General features: G+C 55.8%; 3 protein-coding genes across 3 annotated transcripts; 1 reads left to right on the top strand and 2 right to left on the bottom strand.

Moving 5' to 3' along the window:
• Positions 1-311: 311 nt before the first annotated feature.
• On the top strand, positions 312-1,579 carry B0I36DRAFT_362049 (uncharacterized protein; the record flags this gene model as incomplete). Its single annotated transcript, XM_046158586.1, has 3 exons — positions 312-555; positions 681-861; positions 973-1,579. The coding sequence occupies 3 exons, from the start codon at positions 312-314 to the stop codon at positions 1,577-1,579; spliced, it is 1,032 nt and encodes a 343-aa protein (XP_046014205.1).
• Positions 1,580-9,329: 7,750 nt separating this feature from the next.
• On the bottom strand, positions 9,330-11,145 carry B0I36DRAFT_240765 (uncharacterized protein; the record flags this gene model as incomplete). The annotated part of the gene is made up of 3 exons (XM_046149790.1): positions 9,330-10,920; positions 10,974-11,015; positions 11,078-11,145. 3 exons carry the CDS (start codon positions 11,143-11,145, stop codon positions 9,330-9,332), a joined length of 1,701 nt encoding a protein of 566 aa, XP_046014204.1.
• Positions 11,146-16,954: 5,809 nt separating this feature from the next.
• Positions 16,955-17,731, bottom strand: B0I36DRAFT_321294 (uncharacterized protein). The gene has a single exon (XM_046153678.1). The coding sequence runs from the start codon at positions 17,365-17,367 to the stop codon at positions 17,032-17,034; it is 336 nt and encodes a 111-aa protein (XP_046014203.1). The 5' UTR covers positions 17,368-17,731; the 3' UTR covers positions 16,955-17,031.
• Positions 17,732-22,574: the final 4,843 nt, after the last annotated feature.

The following is a 22,574-nucleotide window of genomic DNA, read 5'->3' as shown; positions in this document are numbered from 1 at the left end:
TGATCATCTGGCCGCCCAGCCATCCATCCATACAAGTCGTCGTTTGTACTGCTGGGCCCGACATTTCAGCCAAGCGAGCATGGATCACGATTCTTGAGTGTTGCGGTCTTCTCATGCAGCGGAACAACCTGCATTGGGACGGCCGCTCCGGGGGACGAGGCCGAGTGCCCCTGCTTTCATCCCAGTTCGCGATGCTGTCTGCCTCTGCGTCTATTTGAATGCCACCCTCCTAACTTGTATGGCCCTAAATTTTCACGTCAATTGGTCATCCGGTCGGTCACAAGACAAGCCGGTTCATTTTTGGCTCAAAGATGCCTTCCCTGGCGCAAATTGTCTTCCTCCCTGCGATTGCCGCTCGCGCGGTCGAGGGCGCAGCTCAAATCAGTCCGAGGCTGAGCAGCAGCACTGCGAGTCTGCCGCATATCCTTACTGACAACATGTGGCCCACGATCACAGAGGCGCCTAGTCTTGGAGACTTGCGCAGGGAAGTTGCGTACGAGGGCAACTTCCTGTTCGCTCCGGACAGCATGTGTGGTTATGTCAGTGGCGACACAAGTACGACGAGATCCCTTCCTCTCAGTCCCTCTCAGTATCACACTGCGGGAGACCTTTTGAACACGTCGCCAGGATTCGATATCAAAGATGCAATGAGCTGACTGAGCCCAACGGGTTCCCTACAGAACGACCATGGTCGTGCGAGACCAACGACAAGTGCGTGTTCGCGACACATGAAGGCGGCTTTGTGGCATGCTGCAAGGACGGGGAGTGTTCTCGCGCGCAGACGAGCTGCATCGACGCTGCAACATTTGGTGCCGGGCTCTGCGGCGAAGACTGTCAATCGAACAGTTTAATTTGTAAATGGTAAGCCCTGCAGACGAGGTCCTCCACGATGGGTGTTTTACGACAAAAAAGATGTCTGCACAGTCTTGTCTCTATGTGAAGTCTGGATCACTACTGACGTGAATCCAACAGTACCGCCAGCACTGGGCCTTACTGCGGCACTCTGACGTTCTTCAGTGGTATCGTCGACTACGCGTGCCGGGCAAACAAGAACACCACCCTGCAGCAGATGGAGACGACTTCGGTCGGTCAGGTAGAGGTCACGCCCCTGAGCAGTGTCTGGATGGGTATGACTGCTATCAACGGCGGCAAGGACGCAACCACAAACAGCACAAGCAGCAGCAGCCGCAGCGAATGGCTCTCCGCCTTGAGTCCTACCCAAATCACCAGCTCTGCATCTCCATCGCAACCTTCAACAGGCGTTATTGTGGGAGCTGTTGTTGGTGCTTTGGCAGCTGTGATTCTTGCTGGCTTGGGAATTTGGCTGTTCCTCCGCCGACGTCGAGAGATGGAACAGCACCAATATCGGCACGCAGCAACCGAGTTACCAGGAGGCTCTGAGTCGACAGTTGTCGCAACTCCACCACATGGCGGACCTATGGCAGCTGCTCAGTTGGGAGGATATATCTTTGAGAAGGCCAAGGTTGTCGAGGCACCGTCAGACTCATCTTTGCCGGATCGAGGCCCCAACTCTGCCTTGGACCAGACCAGGCATGGACACGGATACGGCCATCTATAGCTGACTGGCCTGCAATGAAGAGACAGGTAGCAGATTCTGAAGGAATCGGCTCTTTTGGTGGAGCTATGCTTATTCAAGGAAGGTTCCGGTAGAGGCAGGCACTCATCGGGCACGGAGATATCCTACAAAGCTTCTGGACCTGCTTGAAATGCTTCATAAGAGTAAAATAGTCTTCGCCTGCGCGTGTTTCTGTCTATAGAGGTTGACAGCTACATACTCACTAGCATTGGAACCCTCTTCCCGTTGAACTAATAGACAAGTTGCAGACCACGTCTACAGTGATAGCTATGAGACCCTTGCCATGGAATGAAGCCATGGACGTTGTTGTCGGGCTTTCGGTCTGCATTTCGGCCACGAACGGGTGTGCCTTTCGCAATAGATTCTCCCTGAAGCCAGGCCATGCAGTTTGTCCACGTAGAAATATTGACTTGCGATTCAATTGAGGGTTATGGAAAAGAGCAAGAAAGTCTTCCGAGAGTGCCGAGCGTGTCTCTAGCATAGGCACGGGGCCCCGAGGAAGGTGTTCATTCAGCTGCAAGTTATGTCCAGGAGGGTTAGTGGCGAGTGCAGGGAATTCGTACTCATCTCTGTACGTCAGGTTCGAAATTGGCGGTTTTCGCGGGAAAATATATCGCCTTCTCAACGCGTCACACAATCTGATGTTCACTCATCCTCTAAGCCCCTGATCCTCCATTCTGTTCGTTTTAACCTAACAGAGGTGGCACAGTACACATCTGCGAGGCACCTTGACCCGGCACCCGTCTTACCTTCATGCCCTCCGAAAGGAACGACTGTGCTAGTCCGCCATCAATACGCACACCATTCCTTCTGAACGACTTGGCCATTCACCAAGAACGCCCGGAGCGTCAGCGTCCGTGTGCTCCAAACAGGTTTGTTCGGGTTCTTGTTCTCTGAAAAAAATGCTGGCGGGCATTGTGCGCATGGCCTGGGTCTCGCTCAAGACGTGTAGTCGCGCTCTCTCTGAGTATTTATCTTCATGTCGCTCTGAGTTGACCGAGGCGGTTCGTTCGTTTTCCTCGGTCGGTATGGTAGGGGGCGTGTGAGACTTCTCATGCGAAACTCTGGTCAAGTCTCGAAGACTATCTGTCGTTGTCGTTGTCGTTGTCGTTGTCGTTGTCGTTGTCGTTGTCGTTGTCGTTGTCGTTGTCGTTGTCGTTGTCGTTGTCGTTGTCGTCTCGCGCTCTACTGCTCATTCGCAACCACAACCGAGCCACCATGATCCCTCCATCCTAACACTCATCTCGACATAATGACAAGTCGTTCAGCATTATAGTTCCATCTGGCCAAGGTAGGCCGATCTCCCCTCAATACTCGGGGGGAACCCGTTACCCAGAAGAACATGAACGCGGCCGCAGTCCCTGTCGCCACACTGTCCGGTCCTTTTGGAGTTGTTGCTCCCTTGCAAGAATCTGCGCATTCTCCATCCCGTCACGGTTCGTCCAACATCGAGCCTCGTCGAGATGCACTGTCAAATTGTTGTCGCGGGGGCCGGATAGCGTCAGTGGTGTCTTCGAAGCAAAGAGGAAAAAGGCGGATTTCAAAAGCATTCAAGCAAGTTCATCAGAGGAGAGCTGTCATTCGGGGTATCGAAAGTGTCTACAAATCCCTTCTTCTTCTTAACATTCTCCCGAGCAGCTGCGTCTAGATAGATATGGGAGGAGGTCCTTTGCCGGCCTTCAGCTGCATAGTTTGCTCCGTCCCACTGCTGCCTAGGTGGCCTGTGGCAATACGAGAAGAGGAGGGGGAAAATTTCCTCGTGTGCGATGGCTCGTGTGAAATTCGCCACATGAGGACTCCAAGATGGACAGAGCTACGGTTGTGTTAACACAGCTGCAATTCTCAACAGGGAGACATGAATGGATTCAATTCATGCTGGATATTATTTCAAATTGACTAGCAGAGTAGAATGATCGAAACAATTCCTGCGGGCTTTGAGGCAGCGGTGCAAGGGCACTCGTTGCATCACCCTAACCCTGGAGTCCCAAGCAGCACTGCCCGGGACCTGAAGATCACCAATGCACAGCGGCAAACTATACTGGATGGCAGGCAAGCCAAGAGGTATTAGGGGAGGCTGGGGAGCCCTAAATGTGACCTAATTATGGTACGTGGTGGGTTTGGCGGCTAAGGGGTCTCTGAATACGAGGTCTTGGTCCCCTTGTCCTCCCCGGCTCAGACAGCTACCCAGCAGATCTCAGCTCAGCTCAGCCGCCGGGCCAGCTAGTCCGCCAACCATACAGCTTTTCTGGCAGGATACGAAAAATCATGAAGCGGTCGCAAGCCCGAGAATGATGCCATTTTGCTGCGTGGTGAAACTTGATCTCAACCGTTCCGTTATAAGTGGACCCGCATCGGATGGCATGTTTTGTTCCGAGATCAATAGTATAGCAGTCGACCTCGCCCTGCACGACGGCGGCACGTACATCGCGAGTACGAATGAGGGAAAGGTCTTTCTTGAAGACTCCTCGCAGCTTCCGGGGGCTGGCAACGCCGGGCTCGACCAGGACCTTATGCTATTATGTTGAGCTTCCTGCACTGTACCTCCTTGACTCGATTACTGAGCCTTCATCCTTTGGCCGAATTACTGATGGGCATCATTCCTGGTGATCGGCGGTGAGTTCCTTAGCATGCATGAAAGCAGCAGGTCGGTCGGGCAGACCAGGTACAACCGAGGGGGTGTGACATGAACGGATCTGAAAACAGGGCTGCCCAAAAGTTCCCGAGAGACTTCGGCCGCCGGCCTCCCTCAACTCAATGATAGATAAGATGGTGTCCGATGGTTTTCATGAAGCCTTGATCTGCTACTAAGTCGAAACTTCTGATGAAGCTACGTGGAACGCCACTACTATGGGCCGGCTGACAGCAGTTCAACAACGGCCTCATGACATTCGGTCCGCTATCCACGGCGTTAGTCATTAGCAGGCCAGTCTGTCTGCGTGTGATTGGGTAGACGACTTGACCCGACACATCACTCTGTTGGTCCTCGCTTTCCGTGCATCGGAACGACGCGGAGGGGAGTAGACCGATGCTCCTCCCTCGGGTTGGCTGTGTCGATCACCTGCTGTCAAAGCCATCACAGGGTGTTCCCCTGCCTCAACAATAGCCCGACCCTATCTTCTCAAGTCGCCTTTCATACCCTGAAACTCATAGGAGAATAGGTTGACGCCCCCTCCACCTGTCCCTGGTGAGGAGCAGTCACGGGGCTTGTTGGCCAGTATGTCTTCAGAAGACAAGGGGAACTCTGTGATGCCACCTTGCTTCCTGCACGATAATCTTTCTTGTCAAGCATCTGCCCTTCCCTGCTTCCATGGTTTAGTCATGAGACGCCTGCCTGATCCGGTTGATTCCTTCGATCGTCATCTTTGGAGTCTTGCGTGTATCGGGGCAGTGAGCTTCTCACCAGATGCGACGCACGCACAGTGCTATGGTGACCGGTGCGGCACTCCACATCTGGCAATGGTTGGTCAATAAGAGGGAAAGAGTAAACGAAGCTGAGATTGACGGATCGCGTGTGCTTCCAGCCGAAGCAGAGGCCGAGGGCGGCCACCTGTGGGCGCAAGCGCTAGACCAGGCCTTCCCCTGGCATGAGGAGTGCTGGTGATAGGGAGTACGCTACTTGTCAGAAGGCTTCCCAGCAGACATGGCGGCCAGCTGTCTGCATCGAGACTTGGTTCTGTCCCAGGACAATCACGCTCTGTGGTCAAATCCTAGTCTCTCACCATCCTGGACATTTGCGTTGACTCGGACGCCCTTGCGTACCATGGAAATGCCAGCATTCTCGTGTACGAGATGACACTTTTGCTGAGCGAGGGCCTCCGTGCAGCCACTCAAAACCTTGACTGAGAGGAGCATGCCTACAATAACGTCGAGACGAAGATTTCCCTTGCGTCGTTCTTGTGTCCTCTACACACACAAGTAGGGTGCAAGGAACTAGGGGACGAGGTGCCTACCGGTTTCTTCCAGACAAGATCGGGCACTGTCAGCTCGGAGAGAATCAGCACATGTCGGACAAATGGAGTGGCAGTGGATGGGCGATAATGCTTCCAAGCCCAGTGCCCCGTGGCTGGCGCAGGAACGACAAGCTCCTTTGCCTTTACAAGTTGCTGCTGGCCCAGCTCTGACCCGGCTCAGAGGAGCGTGGATGTCTAGCGGATGTATGGTTGTGACAGCTCGTGAGTGAGTGCTGCACCTGCCACACCTTGTGGTCAGCTCGGCTGAACAGTGGAAACCGTGACGCACGAGGAGCATACCTGTACCTTCCTTACCTTAAGGTGAGTACACTATAGTACCTGAATGCAACTGCCTCTCTCCCAATATAAGATTCAGCACTACAGCTCGAGAGCAACCGAAACGGATCCCGAGTGCGAGAAGCAAGCACAGTGTCTTCTGCGCATCGTCAACCAAGCCCAAAGCCACTATTATTCCGTACGGACAGGATGGGACGTGCGTGTTGCGTGGTGGGTTGCCTTGAAACCACGTCAACACCGCCAGGCAGGCAAGCCTCCTTGCAGAGCCGTGGGTGCACGACAGGCTTCTATTGGGCCTGCTGTGCTCGTGTGACGAGTGACCCGGACCCGGTCCCCTCACTATGCCTTTGGCTCTTCATTTCGGCCACGAGGGCACGCAGCGGCCTCCCGATGTTGCTTCCACGGGGACGGACCAGCAACAGCAGTCTCATTCGCTTATCGGGCCGCCTAGTCAGCAGCTTGCCGTCTCGACTGTTTACCAAACCAGGCTGGGCCCCATTGCTGTTCACATGTCACAGCGACAACAGCGCTGGCCGGGGTTGGCTTGTGCTGTGCCACCGCCCCTCCCCCCAGGTGTGCACGGGCTGAAGCGTGGTGCCATTTGTCCCCCGCCAGCTGGTGGGTTCCTTATACTCGCTAAAGGCATATTGGCCCGCCCCATAATTCTGAGCAGCATCTTGGCGGCCAGGACGGCGCCATCCGCATGGGTTCTTTATGCAGCTCGCCCTACGTCACCCGCCCATTACCTAATGCACACCAGGAAAATCCTTCTTGGAGCCCGCGACCGCCAAAACGCACCGCCGGCACCGGGCACTTAGTTTCTCTTGAGACGCCGTGGTGATTGCAAAGGTCTTTGGTGCGACGCTACAGGCGCTACGCGATGTCTCGCATGGGCCTTGTTTGGCCACACGCCGCCCGCCGCGAGCCGTCGCCCAACCGTCTCACCGGCTAGCACGCTTCGTCTCAAGCCGCCACCACCACGCATCGGCTTGTATTGTCTTGGGTGGCTCTACTAAGTGCTGCCCGTTGCTAAGAATAACCACGACGGACCCGGCGCCGGGCTAGGACGACGCCAAAAGTGGCTGGCTCGGCCGCTCACTGGTGCCCCCCCTTCCCCCCAAAACTTTGACCACAGCGGCCGCGCACCAGCAGCAGCACAACTTGTCGTTGGTCCTGTCCTGTCACAAATAACACCTCGACGGCCCAAGCATGGGTATTCCCCTCCCCCTGGCCCTCCCCGTCCAAAACCTCGTATCGGCAGCCCCCCCTGGGCCGGCCCTGGCCCCTTGTCTGCACTACTGCCCGGACATAAGCCTCTCTGATTGGCCGGCAGCCAGCTGAAGCCATGCACCCACCAGACAGGGCCTCTCTCAGTCCTCTCGAAGAACAAAATATTCCCGATTAGCCCACCAGCACTGTTCGACATGGGAATTCCCCTTCCCTGGGGCCCCTGAAACACCATTGTCCGCCGCCTGCAAGGAGCACAGACGTCGCTCGACAGCCGACAACAACACACATCTCCAATGCGCCGGAATTCCGCAACAAGCAAGTGGACAACAACGACACCTTCCCCGCATTTCCAGGGCCCCCCTCCGCCCCATCATAACATAGCTTTTCGCTAGGCCCATCTAAGCAGCTTCTCTCCGTCCCAGCCCGCCATGACCTCAATATTACTCGGTCAGTGGCCCCCTCGCAAGCCAGACAGATCTGCCAGCTCACAATTAGGAGGCACAGGCCAGCAGCACATAGAAGTATGGGTAGTTCCTAGGACCAAGAGATCTTGAGCCATCATGGACCATTACCAGGGGGCCTTTTGTCGGCCAGTACAATACAATACACACAAGATGCCTCCAGCAGGCACAAAACGACGCTTCTTCACAACTAGAGAAGAATGAAAAAGGAAAAGAAGAAAAACCAACCATGAAAAGCCCTATCCTTGTTATCTGCAAAGAGAAAGACCCCGCTTCAGCTAGCCCTGCGATCACCATGCATGCGCCATGTACCATGTACGCAGTTATGTACAATGGTGACGAGGGTGAACCCTACTGGCTAGGGGGGGGGAATTGGCCCATCTCGCTGCTCGTTACTGGCCCCCCTTCAGGCATGGAGCTCCAGCAGCGCTAGAATGCTGCACTGTGTTCTCTCCACCCCTTGCCCGCGTGTGGAGACGTCTCTGATTCACTAAAGGTGTGTCAATAACCTGCGTGTGATATGCAGTGAATGAGTGTCGTGTTTGGTCATCATGATGCGCTCCAGGTACAGATCTCCCCGCGATATCACAAACCAGGCTGTCCATTTGAGACATGTCACAGTAATGAGGTGATCAGAGTATACAGAGAGGCTTGAAAGCTTGTCCATTATGATCCATGATGGCTGTCAGATTATCTGACATGCACAATCCTCCCTAAAATCTCAAGTGCTGATACAAAATCATTGTGCGGTCCCGATAACTCCATGGTGGCACTGAGTGTCTCGCACAGCCGCCACGCACCCGTGACAGCTGATGCGCGACATACTGGCCGCCTCTAACAAGTGCCAATAGTGTCCATGCCAGCTAGTGGCTCCATTCCTCCATCACAAATCGAGCACCATAGTGCATGGAGGGGAAAAACAAGAAAAATTCAGAAAACGCCGGCCCAATGCAGTTTTTGGTCTATCCAGTGAGGAGCGACCTGGCTTCCCAGCCAAAATGTTGAAAGAGGTGTGTTTGTGGAAACAGGCGCTATGCAATTTGAAAATGACAATTCGGGGTATCGGTTTGCTATGCTGCAGTTGGAAAAGGAGCGGCTGAGATTCTATTGGTAGTGGTTGGAATCGTCGTTGAAGTCATAAAGGAGTGTCGTGAGTTTGTCTATATATGCAGTGTGGCGCGCGTTGCGTCTATTCGTGAGGTGTGTATGATGTGGTTCCCAAAGGAGTGTCGTTAGCTGGATGGATGATTATGCATTATGTACGATGCGTGGGCGTGTGTGACAGATGAAAAAAGGATCGTAAGTGCGTCTTTGTGTCGACGACGGACGTGTCGTGATTGTCTTTGATTCCAGTCAAAGGAGTGTGGGTGTACAATTGCGTCTGTGCGTTTGGGTAAAAATGGGGTATTAAAAGGTTTTGCTGGGATATAAAGTCGAGCGACCGAGATGCGCTGCGACTTATTCGTCAATGGTGCGGAGAGGTGGCCCCATCTTCGCGCGTGTAGTGTGAAGGTACCGAGGAGAGTGAAGAGGTGTGCCGATGATGGTGCGGAAAGGTCGGAACGCTCATAAAGGCCGGTGATGGCGCGGACAGAGACAGAGGGGTTGTTGACCCCGCCGGGTGGTTCTGAGTGTCGTCGCGCTGCAGGAATGGCGAGGGCATCCTATTAATCTCCAGAGGGAGGTAGCCTGTGGACGCAGATGGGGTCAAGGCCAATGGAGTCCTGGGCGTTTAACCGTCAATCAATTGAGTCCTCGGTAGGGTCGGCCGTAGTCCGCAGTAAATCCGCGTGACTATGTCCACACAGTCTGAATAGGAGTAACGAACCCGATCCCGTAGTTGCTCGCTTCAGCAGAGCCGTACTGCGCGTAAGATCCGATGCCAGAGTCAAAGAGAGCAAAGTCCTCGTTGTCGCTGTAGGTTACAGAGCCTTCACCACATGTGGACGAGGCAGGGCTGTAGCCACCATAGGCGGGGGACGGAATGCTGAGGTACTGCTGGCTAGGATACGGCGACGAGAGCGAGAGCGGGCTGACGGCGCTACCATGTTCCGGCTCCGGTGCCAGGCTAGAAAGGTCCTCGGTGCTCCAGCTGAACGCAGGGTGGTCTCCATATGGCATGTACGAAGTGGTGCAGGGCGGTGGCGTTTCCTGGTATGCCTCACCCATGTAGAAGTTTGGCGGGTCGAACTGGGGGAATGACTGCGTCCGCGCTGGCTGGAGCCAGCCCATGCGAGCACGAAACTCGCTGACGGTGTCGATAGGAAACTCCATGAGAGAAAGGGGAGTCTGTGCATCACCTTCCATGGTTCCGGACACATTGATGGAGAGCAGGCGGCGAGCGATCTCCTCTACAGGGCCGATTGAGAGGCTACCAAAGTACGCAGCACCAATCTCCGGGAACAGGCGCTCCATGAGCATCGCGGCGGTGTAGTAGTGCGCCAGGATAACGAGCGCGCTGGGCGAGGTACCGTTCTGCTTGAGGCACATGACGGGAAGCCAAAAGAGCCAGGTGCGCAGAGGCTGAAGACGGTCGAATTGGTCGCTGATCGACTGGATCGGGCTCACCTTGCGAGCACCCTTCAGGAACGAAGCCAGCTGTTGGATGAGCTTCGTGTCCTCCTTGTTCTGCTTGAGGTGGGCTTCGACCTTGGAAAGCTGCGTGATGGTGCGCTGGAAGGCATCGAGGTCTTCCTTGCGGGGCTGGCTTGGCTTGTGGTCCGGCCGAGGAGAAGGAGGAGCAGTCGGGAAGGTGCTGCTTTCAGCCATGAAGTCACCAAACTGGGATTCGTGCTTCCAGCCTTCCATCGCATCAATGACCGAGGAAGTGCCCTGCATGAGCTGCGTCCAGCTTCTCCAGTCTGTTGCCTGCCACGAAAGGACGAGAGAAGTGGCAAGCACAGCATCAGAGTTGCTGGGGGAGAAGTTACCGATGGCTTCCTGGAGACCGTTGAATGCGATACCTCGGTGCTCGTAAGCCATGTTACCAACCAGAGGACAGTCAGTCAGGAAGGCAATGTGCGTAGCAGCAAAAGCGATCAAGGCATGCATGACATAGCCGTTGGTGGCACCGACGCGGAGGACCGTGGGGATCTGGCGAGTCCAAAGCGTGAAGCCGTTGGCATCCATGGCGGACATTTCATCGCAGATGGCAGAGACATGATAGATGAGACGCAGCTCCTCGAGGGTGTATGCTTGAGGGTCAGGAGCAGGGACGATGCCAAGAGCAGGGAAGGGGAAGAATCCCGTCTGCTGCCATTGCTGGATTGAAGCCTCGATGCGAGGGTTCCACATCAAGTCGGGCTTATCAGGCGTTGCAGAACGCTCATCGGGAACAGGCACGTCGTTGTACGGGCAGCGGACCTTGTGCTTCGTGCAGTTGCGGCTAGATGAAAGTTAGATGGCGCATGACTCGGGATTTTGGCGTGAGATGCCTACCATTGGGGAAAGTTTTCGTCACAGCGGATGTGACGGCGTTTGCTACAGCCAGGCTTGTTAATATAGGTCGTATGGACATGGATGAAAGAGTCACGGGAACTTACCAGTTCTCACAGCCCTTGCGGGACTTGGTGTGACTGCGACGAGGGGGACCACCGCCAGGGCCAGCCATTTTATAAGCTGTTCAAGGTAGAAGTGAAGTAAAGAACTAGAGCCACGGGATGATGGTCAGTCATGCTTGCCAACCTGGGTTCAAAGTAGTTTCCAGACTTACGCGAATCACGACACGAGAGTCCGTGTCGAGAAGGTAGCGATCGACGTGGGTTTGTGATATTAGGTGAAGCTCAACCAGACCTGTAGTAGCTGGTGTGTCGTTTCGGGGTGATTTTGCTCTTCTTGTGGTATGTCGAAGACGAGGCTTTTTTGGTAGCGAGAGTTGGGGTCGTTAATGTTCGTTCTGAGCCAGTTTGACGGCGGCGGGAGCCGACGTTTTAGATTGAGCTGGAAGCTGGCAGGGCCTCTTTTTTGAGTGGTGTTAAGTGTCACGAGAGGTTGAGCTGCGCGGAGAGGGTCTCTTGGCAGTGGGCGATGACACAAATAGTAGAATCACGGGCTCCTTTGTGGGGGTTGGCGATGAGGAGTTGCTGATCGGTAGATCGGCAGGGCCGGAGTCTGTCCAAACACGAGGGAAAAAGAAAAAAAGGCAAAGCGAATGACAGGAGTCGACGAGGACTTCCTAGGGTGCTGTTTGAAAGCGAGTGTGTGGTGGTGCGCGGGAGCAGCAACGGGGCCGAGATGGATGATGGATGAGTCTAGCAAGGAAGACGGGGAAAGTTGGGGAGGGAACGACGAGCGTTAAATAAAACCGGCCCCGGATGCCGTGGGTGATCATGGGCGGGTGGCAGCACTCAGCAGGCGCGCGAGTGGTGCCCCCGGCTCAGCCTGGTGCAGGCCTGCCCACTGGGGGGGGAGAGTTGGGGCGGGTGCTCTGGTGCTCAACGACAGACAGCGTCGACAGCAGAGACTGGCTGGGGCGTGTGCGCCGGCCTGCAGGCAGGGTGTGGTTGCGCCGCTGCAGCCGTGTCTTCCAAGGTTGTGATGCTAGGAGGGCGTGCGCGCAGTCGAGGGCGACAGACGGGCAGGGTGTGGCAGACCTTCCCCAGCTGGGAACCGGCGGAAAAGCGCCGACGCTTGGTGGGCTGTGCTCCTAAGGTACGCACTAAGCGTCAGCACCACACCGGCGCGCACTGACGTCCAGCACTGTGATGATCACCTTGTCGTCGGCGGTGTGACAGCCACGGGCACAGTGCTTTCTGGCACAGTCTGGTCGACAGCTGCGCAGGACCTCAGGGTGGCACGAATGCGTGGTGTGTTCGTCTATCTGCATCTCTCCCCGATATGTGCATAGCAGCTGCAGACCTGCCCGGGTCGTCAGAAATGCAGAAACACGGTCGGGTCGGTCTGGAGGTGGGGCCGAGCGCTGGCCCTAGGCTGGACGGGGGAAATGGTAGGCTACGTTCCCACGGCTGCTGCTGTAGTCCCAGTCAGTGTCTTAGTGAGAGCTCGCCCTGTCGCAACAACAGGCACATCATGAGGTCCCCACCTCCATTGTCGACGTATGCGGCTGCCACATCGTCAGTGTCGTCGCCCCGAGTCCGCCCTGGTGGTTGTTGAGACCCTTTCACAGCTCGCTCAGCAATGCCTGCTTCGACGGCCCCGCCCCGCCCGTGAGGGAGCATCCCTACCTCGGACGACGGTTTTGCTCCGGGCACTCGCTGTGCTATCTTCTCGCGGCACGACAAGTCGCGCTTTTGCATTTCCCAGCTATGGGCGGTGATGCTGACTGGATGAGGCCCTATCTGCAGGGCTTCTTCGACTAGGCTTCAGGAGTCGGAGGGGTCTAGGTGGAGCATGTTGACTTCTCTCCCTCTGGGTCAACTTGGCAGACTTTCGACACCCAATCCCTTGGAGCGGAAGCCGACTGCCCTGCGGCTGTTTTGCCCGAACGATTGCCGGCCTGATAGAGACACACTGCGCGCAGAGCTGGTGCAGGTGGCGTTGGAGGTCGTCAGCAAATTAGCCGGTATTGTTCCCAGGGACATTCCCACGCTGCCCGTCGTCGCTGATGCTCTTCTCGCCCTGGCAGCGATTCGATGGCGGTATCACGAAACAGCCTGTCGAGGTGCATCCATCCAGAAGCGTCAGTCTCGTTCATTGCGTGTACTGCGGGTTCGCCGCCACGGTGGCGTGTGAAGCTGGGAGACCCGCTTAGGGCTGAATCGGAGGGTGCGTTGGCCGTCGTCGTCACCAGGACTGTAACAATCCCTTTGACCTGCATTCATCACGACGGCGAAGCTCACGGTGGCTGCGGCGAAACCGTCCCATGGCACTTCCACGGCGCTTCTCTGCACGAACGGCCCGAAGAGGCGCTCAAAACCTCAGACCACCATGCTCATGCCAACAAAGTTTGCTTAATATGCAACGACGTTGAAAGATTAACGACAGGACCCCAAGCAGACGCAGACGCCACCAGGATAGCCTGGTTCGACCTTGAGTGGCTGCAAGCCAGACTATGCTGCGGGTGCTTTGCTGGCGGCTAGCCGGCAAGCAACAACAACTGTCCTCGGGCCGCGCGCTGCCAGAATGCCGCTTAAGATTTGCTAGCGCCGTGACGGTCACCCGAGCTTAGACAAATGCTGCGCAAAAGTGCTCCTTTCTTGGTGTGTCACAGCCTCGTTTCGTCATTAAAGTTGGCATGATTGCGCTGTCATAGGCCGCCTGCCACGATGAATGGCTGGCCCCTTTAACACCGCGGAGAGTCAGGTCTCACTGAGCGGGATTGCACACGACACGTACCGCCAAGCGCCACGGGGCTTCGCGCAAAGACACTGGAATAGCAAATGGAAGACACAGCTCTTGCCTCGCTCGAGGCTGAAGGAGATCGGTGGCAAGGGCCAGCCAGATAGCGAGTGTGCAAAAACTGTATATTGTCTCTGCCGGCTGCGACGGCATCTCCACCCGCGCGTCACCCAAGATCATGGACGGTCTCCGATGGAATCCTTGTGAGAAGATAATTATACCCAGTTCACATGCATCGCAGAGTTGCCATGGACATCAGTTTTCATGTTGTCGACGCTCATATGAGCTTTGGCGATACATCTAGCCCAAAGATAATCACGACTTCGTGGAGTGATCCCAAGAGATCCGCGATATTGTGTTCCACATTTCATAGGACCCTTGGTTGTGGGCAAGTGGGCTGAGCAAACTACCTCGACGATCGCCCTGAAGAGGTCCTAGTTGCCAAAGTACTGACGCCGACCGCAGGCTCAGAAGCTTTGCAGTTCTGCTTGTGGCGTGTCTAGACCGCGATGGACTGTTTGAAGTTGTCGCCATCTCCATGGGGCGAAGCATGAGGGATGCGCATGCAACATTACAAGCCGCCACAGCGCAAGCATGATCGCAATGCACGCAGTCGTAAAGTGCCACGCTACGTGTCGCCAGAGGCTAGAGTAGCACAACAACACGGACAACGTCGAAAGGTTTGCCTCTCAGAACGGTTGGTATCGTCAACCACCGCTTCGGCCTATTTTTAGGGCGAGCTCAAGCGGGGTTTTCCTGTTGTGGCCGAGGTTCTGGTGCGTGGATACTATGGTATTCGTTGAAATCCACGAATCTCCACATGCGTGGTTATAGTTTATTGCGCGACCACTTGATGACGGACTTGCGTAGCCACTAATCTTCTTTTGTAGAGTTGTAGTAGAGCATGTCTAGCATCGACTTGATCACAGCGCGAAGTCTTATCCTTGGGACGGCCTCAGGAGATGGTGGCATCGTCAAAGAAATGCGAAAAGACCATGACTTGCGGGAGGTCATGGTGTCAAGACGAGGCTCTGTGGTGCTTGTTTAGCGGGGTCAAGCGATACCAGGTCATCAGACGGTGGACATTCCAAGATTTGGACTGGGCAAAAGGAGTGGTGGTGTCTTGCTTTCAGGATTGTCCCGACATTCTCGTCTCTGCCTCTGTACGCCGTGTTCCAAGCCGCGTGCCACCACTGAGCAAGCACGTGCAGTAAAGGGTCCACCAGCAAGCACACCAGACCTGCCCTGGGCTTCGGACTAGACCACCACAGGGAAGTTCTGCGCTCGCTGGTGCCTCCTGTACCAACTGTACGCGTCCAGTCAGGAGGACGTACGTGCGTGTCCGGTCTTTCTGCCGCCCATGTGTAGTAAGTGGCTCACGCCGTCCGAGCCTTGATGTCCCGAGACCCGTGCGGGAGTGTGTGAGCGCCCGCGCGTAATTGCCCGACCATGCTCTGCCGCAATGCCCTGAAAGACCCTCGTGTACTGTGATCCAGGAGTAGAGACAGTGCTGACATCCACAGCACTAGATTCAGTCCCGCAGGACCGTTTCTCTGCAAAAGATCAGACCATGTCAAATCACCCTAGACTTCAGGGGCATTAGGGTCTCTCAGCATGTGTCGTCATCGTGCCGGAGAGCCGGATGTAGACGGAGCCATTACCTAAGCACTCGGCACTTCCTCAAAGTCTCCTCCTCGGACCAGGCGACCAGGCAGGGGGACCACCCATTGCGTGGGGCCGCGGGGAGACGGAAACTCTGTCCTCGGGAGGGACGAGCAAAGATGCGATCAGATCGCCCGGGCCCCTTCAGGCTCGGACTACAGTAGGAGCCAGCCCCGTGGAACTCGCCTCGCATCCCGACCCAGGTGCTCGGTGCATCAGGTGCCTACAACCAGGGAGGTGGCACGCGCAAAAGCCACAGTGGTAGGAAAGCCGGTCCTTCAGTCCGCGAGGACCATATCACGAATGTTGCACAGAGAGGCATGCATGCGAGGAGACCTGGTCGCTTGAACGCCCCGATCCACCATCAACAGCACGCTGACTGGACATGGCAGGGAAGCAGGCCAAGCTGATGAAGATGATTCGGCACTCTCAAAGTTGTGCATGTCTGCATGATGCAGCCACTTGTCGCTTCAATTACAGGGCCCACGTGGTGGCAGCCACTGATTGGATTTTCCCACGCTGCTATTTTTGGCACGAGTCCCAGACGCACCTGCAATTGGTGCAAGCGCCTCGATACTCGCATACGCCTGCGCGACCCCCGATCAATGCATATTCTCAGCTGGTCTTGCGACTGGACGGCTTTCTTCCCAGGCCGTGCTCGGCCGCTCGGTGGTGCCAGGGTCGGCCTGCGCTGCACTGCAGGGCACCAAAGCAGCATCCCTACTTGCGCATTGGATTCGCTCGCCGCCGACAGCACTGCCACCCACCCTGCGCGCCAGCACGCTCGTGTGGCACTTTGGCCCTTTTCCCAAGGGTTCCTGACGTTGCTCTCCCGTGCTCTTCATTGTGCATGACATCTGTTGCCGGGCGGCCAGGATGTCGGCTTCGATCTGCAGCCGCATCTCACCATCAGATACAACGTTCCATGATCAACCTGGCTGTGCAGACACCCACGCCGTAATACTCTTCGACAATTGCCGACCTCGACAGGAGGACCCTGAAAGACAGATCTACGGCCGTGGCACGCACGCGCAATACTCCCATACGCTCGCTTGCGCCATTCATCCTTTCGACCTGGTCCGTCTTCCGTCCAAGTGGCTCGCTCGGCCGGCAGCTCGGGTCAATGCACAGCAAGCGACGAAAAGCGCTAGTGTCTCTGGTCATGACCTCACTGCAAACGGACCCTTGTCTGCAAGACAGTCCTAGTGCTGATTTGGCGCACGGTGGGCAGTCTCTATCCGCAGTCTTGACTCGAACGGGATGGCCAGCAGGGGTTTGGACAGCTAGTCAACGTTGGGCTGTTGACCATTGCATCGTCCATCGTACGTTGCCGCAGGGGGCGGACTCTGCTATCCACGGCGGCGCAAGAAATGCACGTTCCACCAATCAGGAGCTTTGACGATCAGTCATGTTCCTCGAATGCTCCTGGCTGTGCACTCCCAAAATACTGCGCAGCTCAATACCGATGGGTTTTATGCGCAAGGCGCCTGCTCAATTCTCCATGTAATCCTGGACCTGTCAAGGGATATCACGCTGACTATTGGCATGAGCAGATCTCGTGCATATGCCATGAGGTAGACGTTGTCAATGTGACTATCGACTCTTGGACGCCGCGATCATCGGTGTGGTGGTAGCCCTCGAACTTTGGAACTCCATAAGTCACGTTCATCCTGTCTGGCCACGCCGACAAGGCCCTTTTGCACTGGTCGCAGTTAGGGCTAGCACTAGGTTCAGCCAGTCGCGGGTGCAACTTCTGCATCCTCGTCAGGCGGTGAAGGGCACGTCTCGCTCCATCAAGGGCATGGCGCAATGAACCTTCCAGCCCGACGAAACGAAACACGGCAAGGAATACAGCGGTACATTTGCCGGTCATGCCTTTTCACTGATGCCAACTGCTCGTGCTTGCGGATGCGCTTTCCCTGTGGACAATCCGCGTCAAACATGGAGATCTTGCAGGTGGCGGACACCAGAGACGCTCGGTCACGCGCACGCAGCGACGATCTGGCGCAACACGGGCTCATCGCTCATGCTTGGCACCGGCACATGCCCACTAGCAAACAGCTCGTCAGCGTGCAGTTGGGTCGGACCTCCCAATCGTCCCAAACGCAGGTCTAAGAGCCAGATTAGCGACCGGCATCTGCCGCCGTACACGCTTCAAGGGTCAATCAGATAAGCCGGCCTATTGCTTGGTAATGTCATGAGACCTGATTGTCTCGTCTTGTCAGAACGTGCCGCTCGAGACTGGATGCGTCCAGTACCACTCAACCTGCTCCTGCCACACCCGCGCGTCATGGGAGCTCAGTGGTCATCTGCACCCACGGAAAGTTGACAGGACACGAAAACACGACAGCGACAGGGGAAGCATCGCAAACCTCGAAGCAGGTGGGTAATATTGGCGTGCTCGGCCACTGTTGGCTTGGATGGCCCGGGCTATCTTCGCGAAGGGTATGAAACATTGGGTGGAGTAACGAAAAGAAGCTTTCGAACAACGCTAGAAAAAAGGAAACAGCCCTGAGACCCCTGCCGCCCGACTCAGGCCTTATGACACAATAGTCTTGGTCTATTCTTGGTTGATTTCCCACCCTGTCCTAGCGCGATGTAACCATGCCTGGATTGCGGGGGTTACCCTGCCAGTCGCGATGGCTTGCTCGACGCGGCTAGCAAGTCGGCCAGCCAGTGGACAGACAAGCCGTTGCGAGGTCCGGGCGCATGGCGCGCTGGTGCCCGGCCCCCACCGCCGCAACAACTTCTGGAGCTGGGACAGAGGAGGACACCGCTGAATGAGGCGTATCGTGCGACATGTCGGATTGCCATGCCCTGACAGGGTGACGTCTTCGCCTGGCCTTCGCTTGGCGCTAGGAAATAGTGCCTTGCGCTACAGCACGGGCAAGGCGGTATGCAACAACATTTGTCTACGCAAGCCCAGGCGGCTGGTTGAGCCATGCAACAGCACTTAGCACATGTGGTCGACGCTCAGGGTCCGCGTCGCTCCCGCGCTTCAACCCCCCCGAAAGGTGTCTGATCTGCAGTGTCAATTTGCCGGACCCTTGGTGCAATTACCTGTCTAACAGCACGGGCGGCACCAGAGGTCCCGTCCCGGAGGCGTGATGCTTCCCAAACGCTTTGATCGGTGGATCTCGGCAGTTGATGCACTAGACATGGTGCTCGAGGGGAGGGAGTTTGATTGAGGACGGGGCGTGACCCTTTGATGCTCCCCTTGGGGAAAATGCAACGAGTCACGCCAAACCATCTGACATTGCCGCACGGGCATGCACCCTTGGCACTCGGGCACGCCAAAGAAAAGCCCCGAGCCCGTCTCCGCGAGTCCTCCGCTTAGGGTACAGTATCCCGCGAGAACATGGGATTTGGAAGCGGGGATTCGCTGGGGAAATGAAGGGACTCGGTCATCGCGAAATATTGCATCGTCCGGACGATGACTGAAACTCAATGCCTTGGTGTGCGAGGGAGGTGGACATGAATTATTACAGCAGACCCTGGCTCGCCCGGACAGGCTTCCGATTTATTTGATTTGACTGGTATTGAGCATTCGCTCCCACCTCCTCGTATGGACGCTCTTGCGTGGTATGGCAGAAGGCGAGCCATTCTACCTCGCTCAGACGTAGGTACATGAACGCTTCGGATGTGCATGCATGCGAACAAAGCGCAGCAATGGTTATTAGACGCCTGCCCCTACAATTTCGAGAAGTGGAACAGCGCTCGCAACTTTGTCGGGAGGTGCTGTGTGGTCGAACTCTCGAGGGGGGCATTAATAAAAAAAAACTAATCTTTGAAATGACTTCTGCAAGCGCAGACGCTATCCGGTGAAGAGTTTCCACTTGATATTCCGCCTCACTGAAAGGGTGACCTATGGCTACGTGCCGGCTTCTTGTGTTGCAAAGATGAACCACGACCGCACGGTTGCACATCTGGCTGGCATCTCTACAAGGGTTGCCTCCTGTCGTGATGGCGGACTTTCCGAATCAAAAGAGATCTGGCGAGAGCCATTCACTTGAACAATATGCCCTCTACCCTCGAGGCCCGACACTCGCGACTCGAACTTGCCCAAACAGAAACCGGCAGGGGAATGGAAACCCCCCCCTCCCTCCTTGTTGCTTCTCCGTCGGAAGTGCTGATGGCGATTCGTGGGGGAGAGCACTGCCAGAGTACCCCTGTCAAGCTTCCACTGCTGCTGCAGCTGCGAAGCCGTTGCTGGCGGAGATGGGAAGGACTTCTCCGCCGCCTGTTCGCCCCTTAGTCACCTTCCTTGCTCTGGTCCCATGATTAAAGGGGGAGGGGGGGCATGTCAACCAGCAAGCCTGCCACGTCGTCGGATGGTTCTTACTGCGTACTTGCAGAAATCACAAAATGGCGCAAGGGTATATGCAGGCAGGGAGGTGGACAGGCTACGCATCGTGGGTGCAGGATAGGATGGACCCTTGGGATTCTCTATCTATCCATCAGTATTCCCCATGTCGGACTTCATCCGCGGTCCGGGGGGGGGGTCAGGGGAGGGCGCGTGGAGAGCGGAGGGAGGAAGGGTGAATCTCCGCCCACCCCGGCCAGGGGGTATCTGCGCTCCTTGCCTGCAGGGAATGAAAGGCTTCGCCGGGGGAAGGAGGAGGAGGAGGAGTATTAGGAGGAGGGATTACAGCGATCCTTGCTGCAATTAGTAATACTTGAGAACGGAAAAGGAAGCAAAAGGTTCCGCCGTGGAGATAATAGACATACCCTGGTCTGGTTGCTGCTGCATGGAGCTGTTGGGATCTTTGGGATCCCAGGGCCGTGGGTTTCGCGGATGACAAAGAGCTTGCATGACAGCCCGACTTTGTCCCCAAGTCCTGGGTCGTCGGCCCGGGTGGGGGCAGAGGCGCTGAGTGATCATTGGAAAAGAAGGGACCGTTCGATATCGTGAAAGCTCTTAGTAAGTGTCAAAGCACTGTGGGGACTTTGGCTTCATCAGAGACGGCCATCAGTCCAAGGGCCTCCGGGGGCGAGATTGGTCATGGATGACAACTTGACTGGATGATTCTGGCGTGGTCAAGACCTGTGCGCAGAAAACGTGACAGTAGTGGCAATAGCTATCTTTGGCCCTTTCTCATTTGCTGAATATTCGAGTCAGGCGGGAATGGGGAAGGGGGACTGAAGTTGATGATACCTGCAGAGCTCTGTGGTTATGGTGCCGTGGGCTTGGTGCGGTCTTCATCTTGCAACGTGCTCACCGAAGCTAGTTTTGACGCCCCTTTTTTTTTAGTTCCCGCGCATCAAGCTGTTGTGTACAGCATGAAGTATGATGATAAAACCTGGCTCAGCCAAGTAATATGCAGATGAGTCCAGGTGCCGCACTTTGCAGGTATCGAGGAATCCCTCGTAGTCTCGCTGTTCGGGCCAGGAACAAGCCGAGTTCAAGGAGCAATTCCCTTCTCGTGTCTACGCTGCGTAGAAGCCATGTTTCAGTGTAGAGCATGTGCCTGTCCAAGCCACCACCATATGCTTGCAGGGGTCCATATCTAAACAAGGACCCTGAAAGCTGGACTTCCAGGCAGCAACTTAACCAAGTCTTGCAGCCAAGACCTTTTTTATGCGCGAAGCCGGCATCAATTTGCAGACTAGATCAGGACATGGGGCCTTTAGTGTTGCCCTGTTCGGGAAATCCCCGTCAGCCTGCATTTTGGTAGGGTCCTCAGGGATTTGAATCCTTCCTCGGGCTGTGAGGATCGACTTCACTCTGTGGCTTAGCGGGGCGACGTCGTCTCTTGCTCGTTTCGAGGTGGGTGATGCGTATGCTCATTGCTGCGAGCCTAATGGGTCGGAACGGGAGATAAGGACTTACTGACGTTGACTGACAATGGGGCTAAAAGGTTCCGTATCAAGACGCGCAAAAGAGGAGCGGCTTGGCGCAGAACTTCGGAGAAGATCCGTGTGGCAATGCCTTTGGACCTGGGCACCCTATTCGTCTTCACTTGTGTAATGGGGTGAAATAAATTTCCAGCAACAATCAATATCTTCTCAACGTATTTGGTGTTGTGGGAAGACTGTCACGCAACACGAGGGTTAACAATCATATTGCCTGGCTGTAGACGATTGAAAGGCCTGCAGAAATTGGCCGGCATACTTTTCAAATAGCTCGTGGTTTCTGGTTTGCCGTTGCCTAGGCTTAGTCTCTACAGTTGTCTTGCCCGCGTTACAAAGGTCTGCGGAGAAAATTGCTTCAGTGCAACTCAGGGCTTCTACTCATCATTGTTGGTCCCGAGCAGTTTCTCAAGGGCTTGAATATTCCAGCGCTCGGGTCGTTTTGCACGTCCAGCTAAGACGCCACTTGTCTAAGTTACACTTGAAAACGATGGCCAAAATGATGTTTGAGCTGACCGAGGTAGTCTTGGTCTGTGGATTACTTGAAAATGCAACAGGCTCGATGGTCCAGAAGGCGCGGCGCTCTTCTGCTGAGCTAGACCGTGTCACACAAGGCCAGTGTGATGAATCGACACTGCCACATCATGTTACCCAAGCAGAGTTTGATAGGTTTTAGGTGGAAGTGCCACAGAAGAAAGACAAATGAAGATGCCCATCGCCGAGGCAGTGTTTTTTCTCCATCGGCCTCGTCGAGCCTGTGGCTCCTTTCCTTAGAATTCCATCAAAAGTACGAGGTATCGGCGTCCATGGATATTGCATTACCGAGACTCACTGAGGATATCGACAGAGAGGAGTCGCACAGCTGCCGGGTAGAGCCCAGCCCAGAAACTGGGTTTGAAGCTCAATGAGTTCCGGATGCAAGTCTGGGGTCCAGAGTTGAGTTGAGTAATGGCCATGATCACAGACTTGTCACTTTTACAGAGGAAATTCCCGTCCAAGACTATGTATATCTTGCTGCTGTGCAGCACCAGAGAGAGGCCCGACTAAGCCGACCTGGACGAGGCTCCGGAGCCGGGTGGGCCTGAGATGCCGGGTCCCGGGATGCCCGGCGGCGGGCCGGCTCGTGCACGGTCGCCGCCGAGTGTGCCCTGCCCGATCGGGTTAGGGCGCAGTGCCTGAGGACAGCAGGCGAGCGCTGCACCGCACCGGGCCCCTTACGTCGATCCCTCG

This window comes from Microdochium trichocladiopsis (genome assembly GCF_020744255.1).
Source record: "Microdochium trichocladiopsis strain MPI-CAGE-CH-0230 chromosome Unknown B0I36scaffold_4, whole genome shotgun sequence".
In the NCBI taxonomy this organism is placed as follows: Eukaryota; Fungi; Ascomycota; class Sordariomycetes; order Xylariales; family Microdochiaceae; genus Microdochium; species Microdochium trichocladiopsis.
This window is presented reverse-complemented; position numbering and strand designations above follow the sequence as displayed.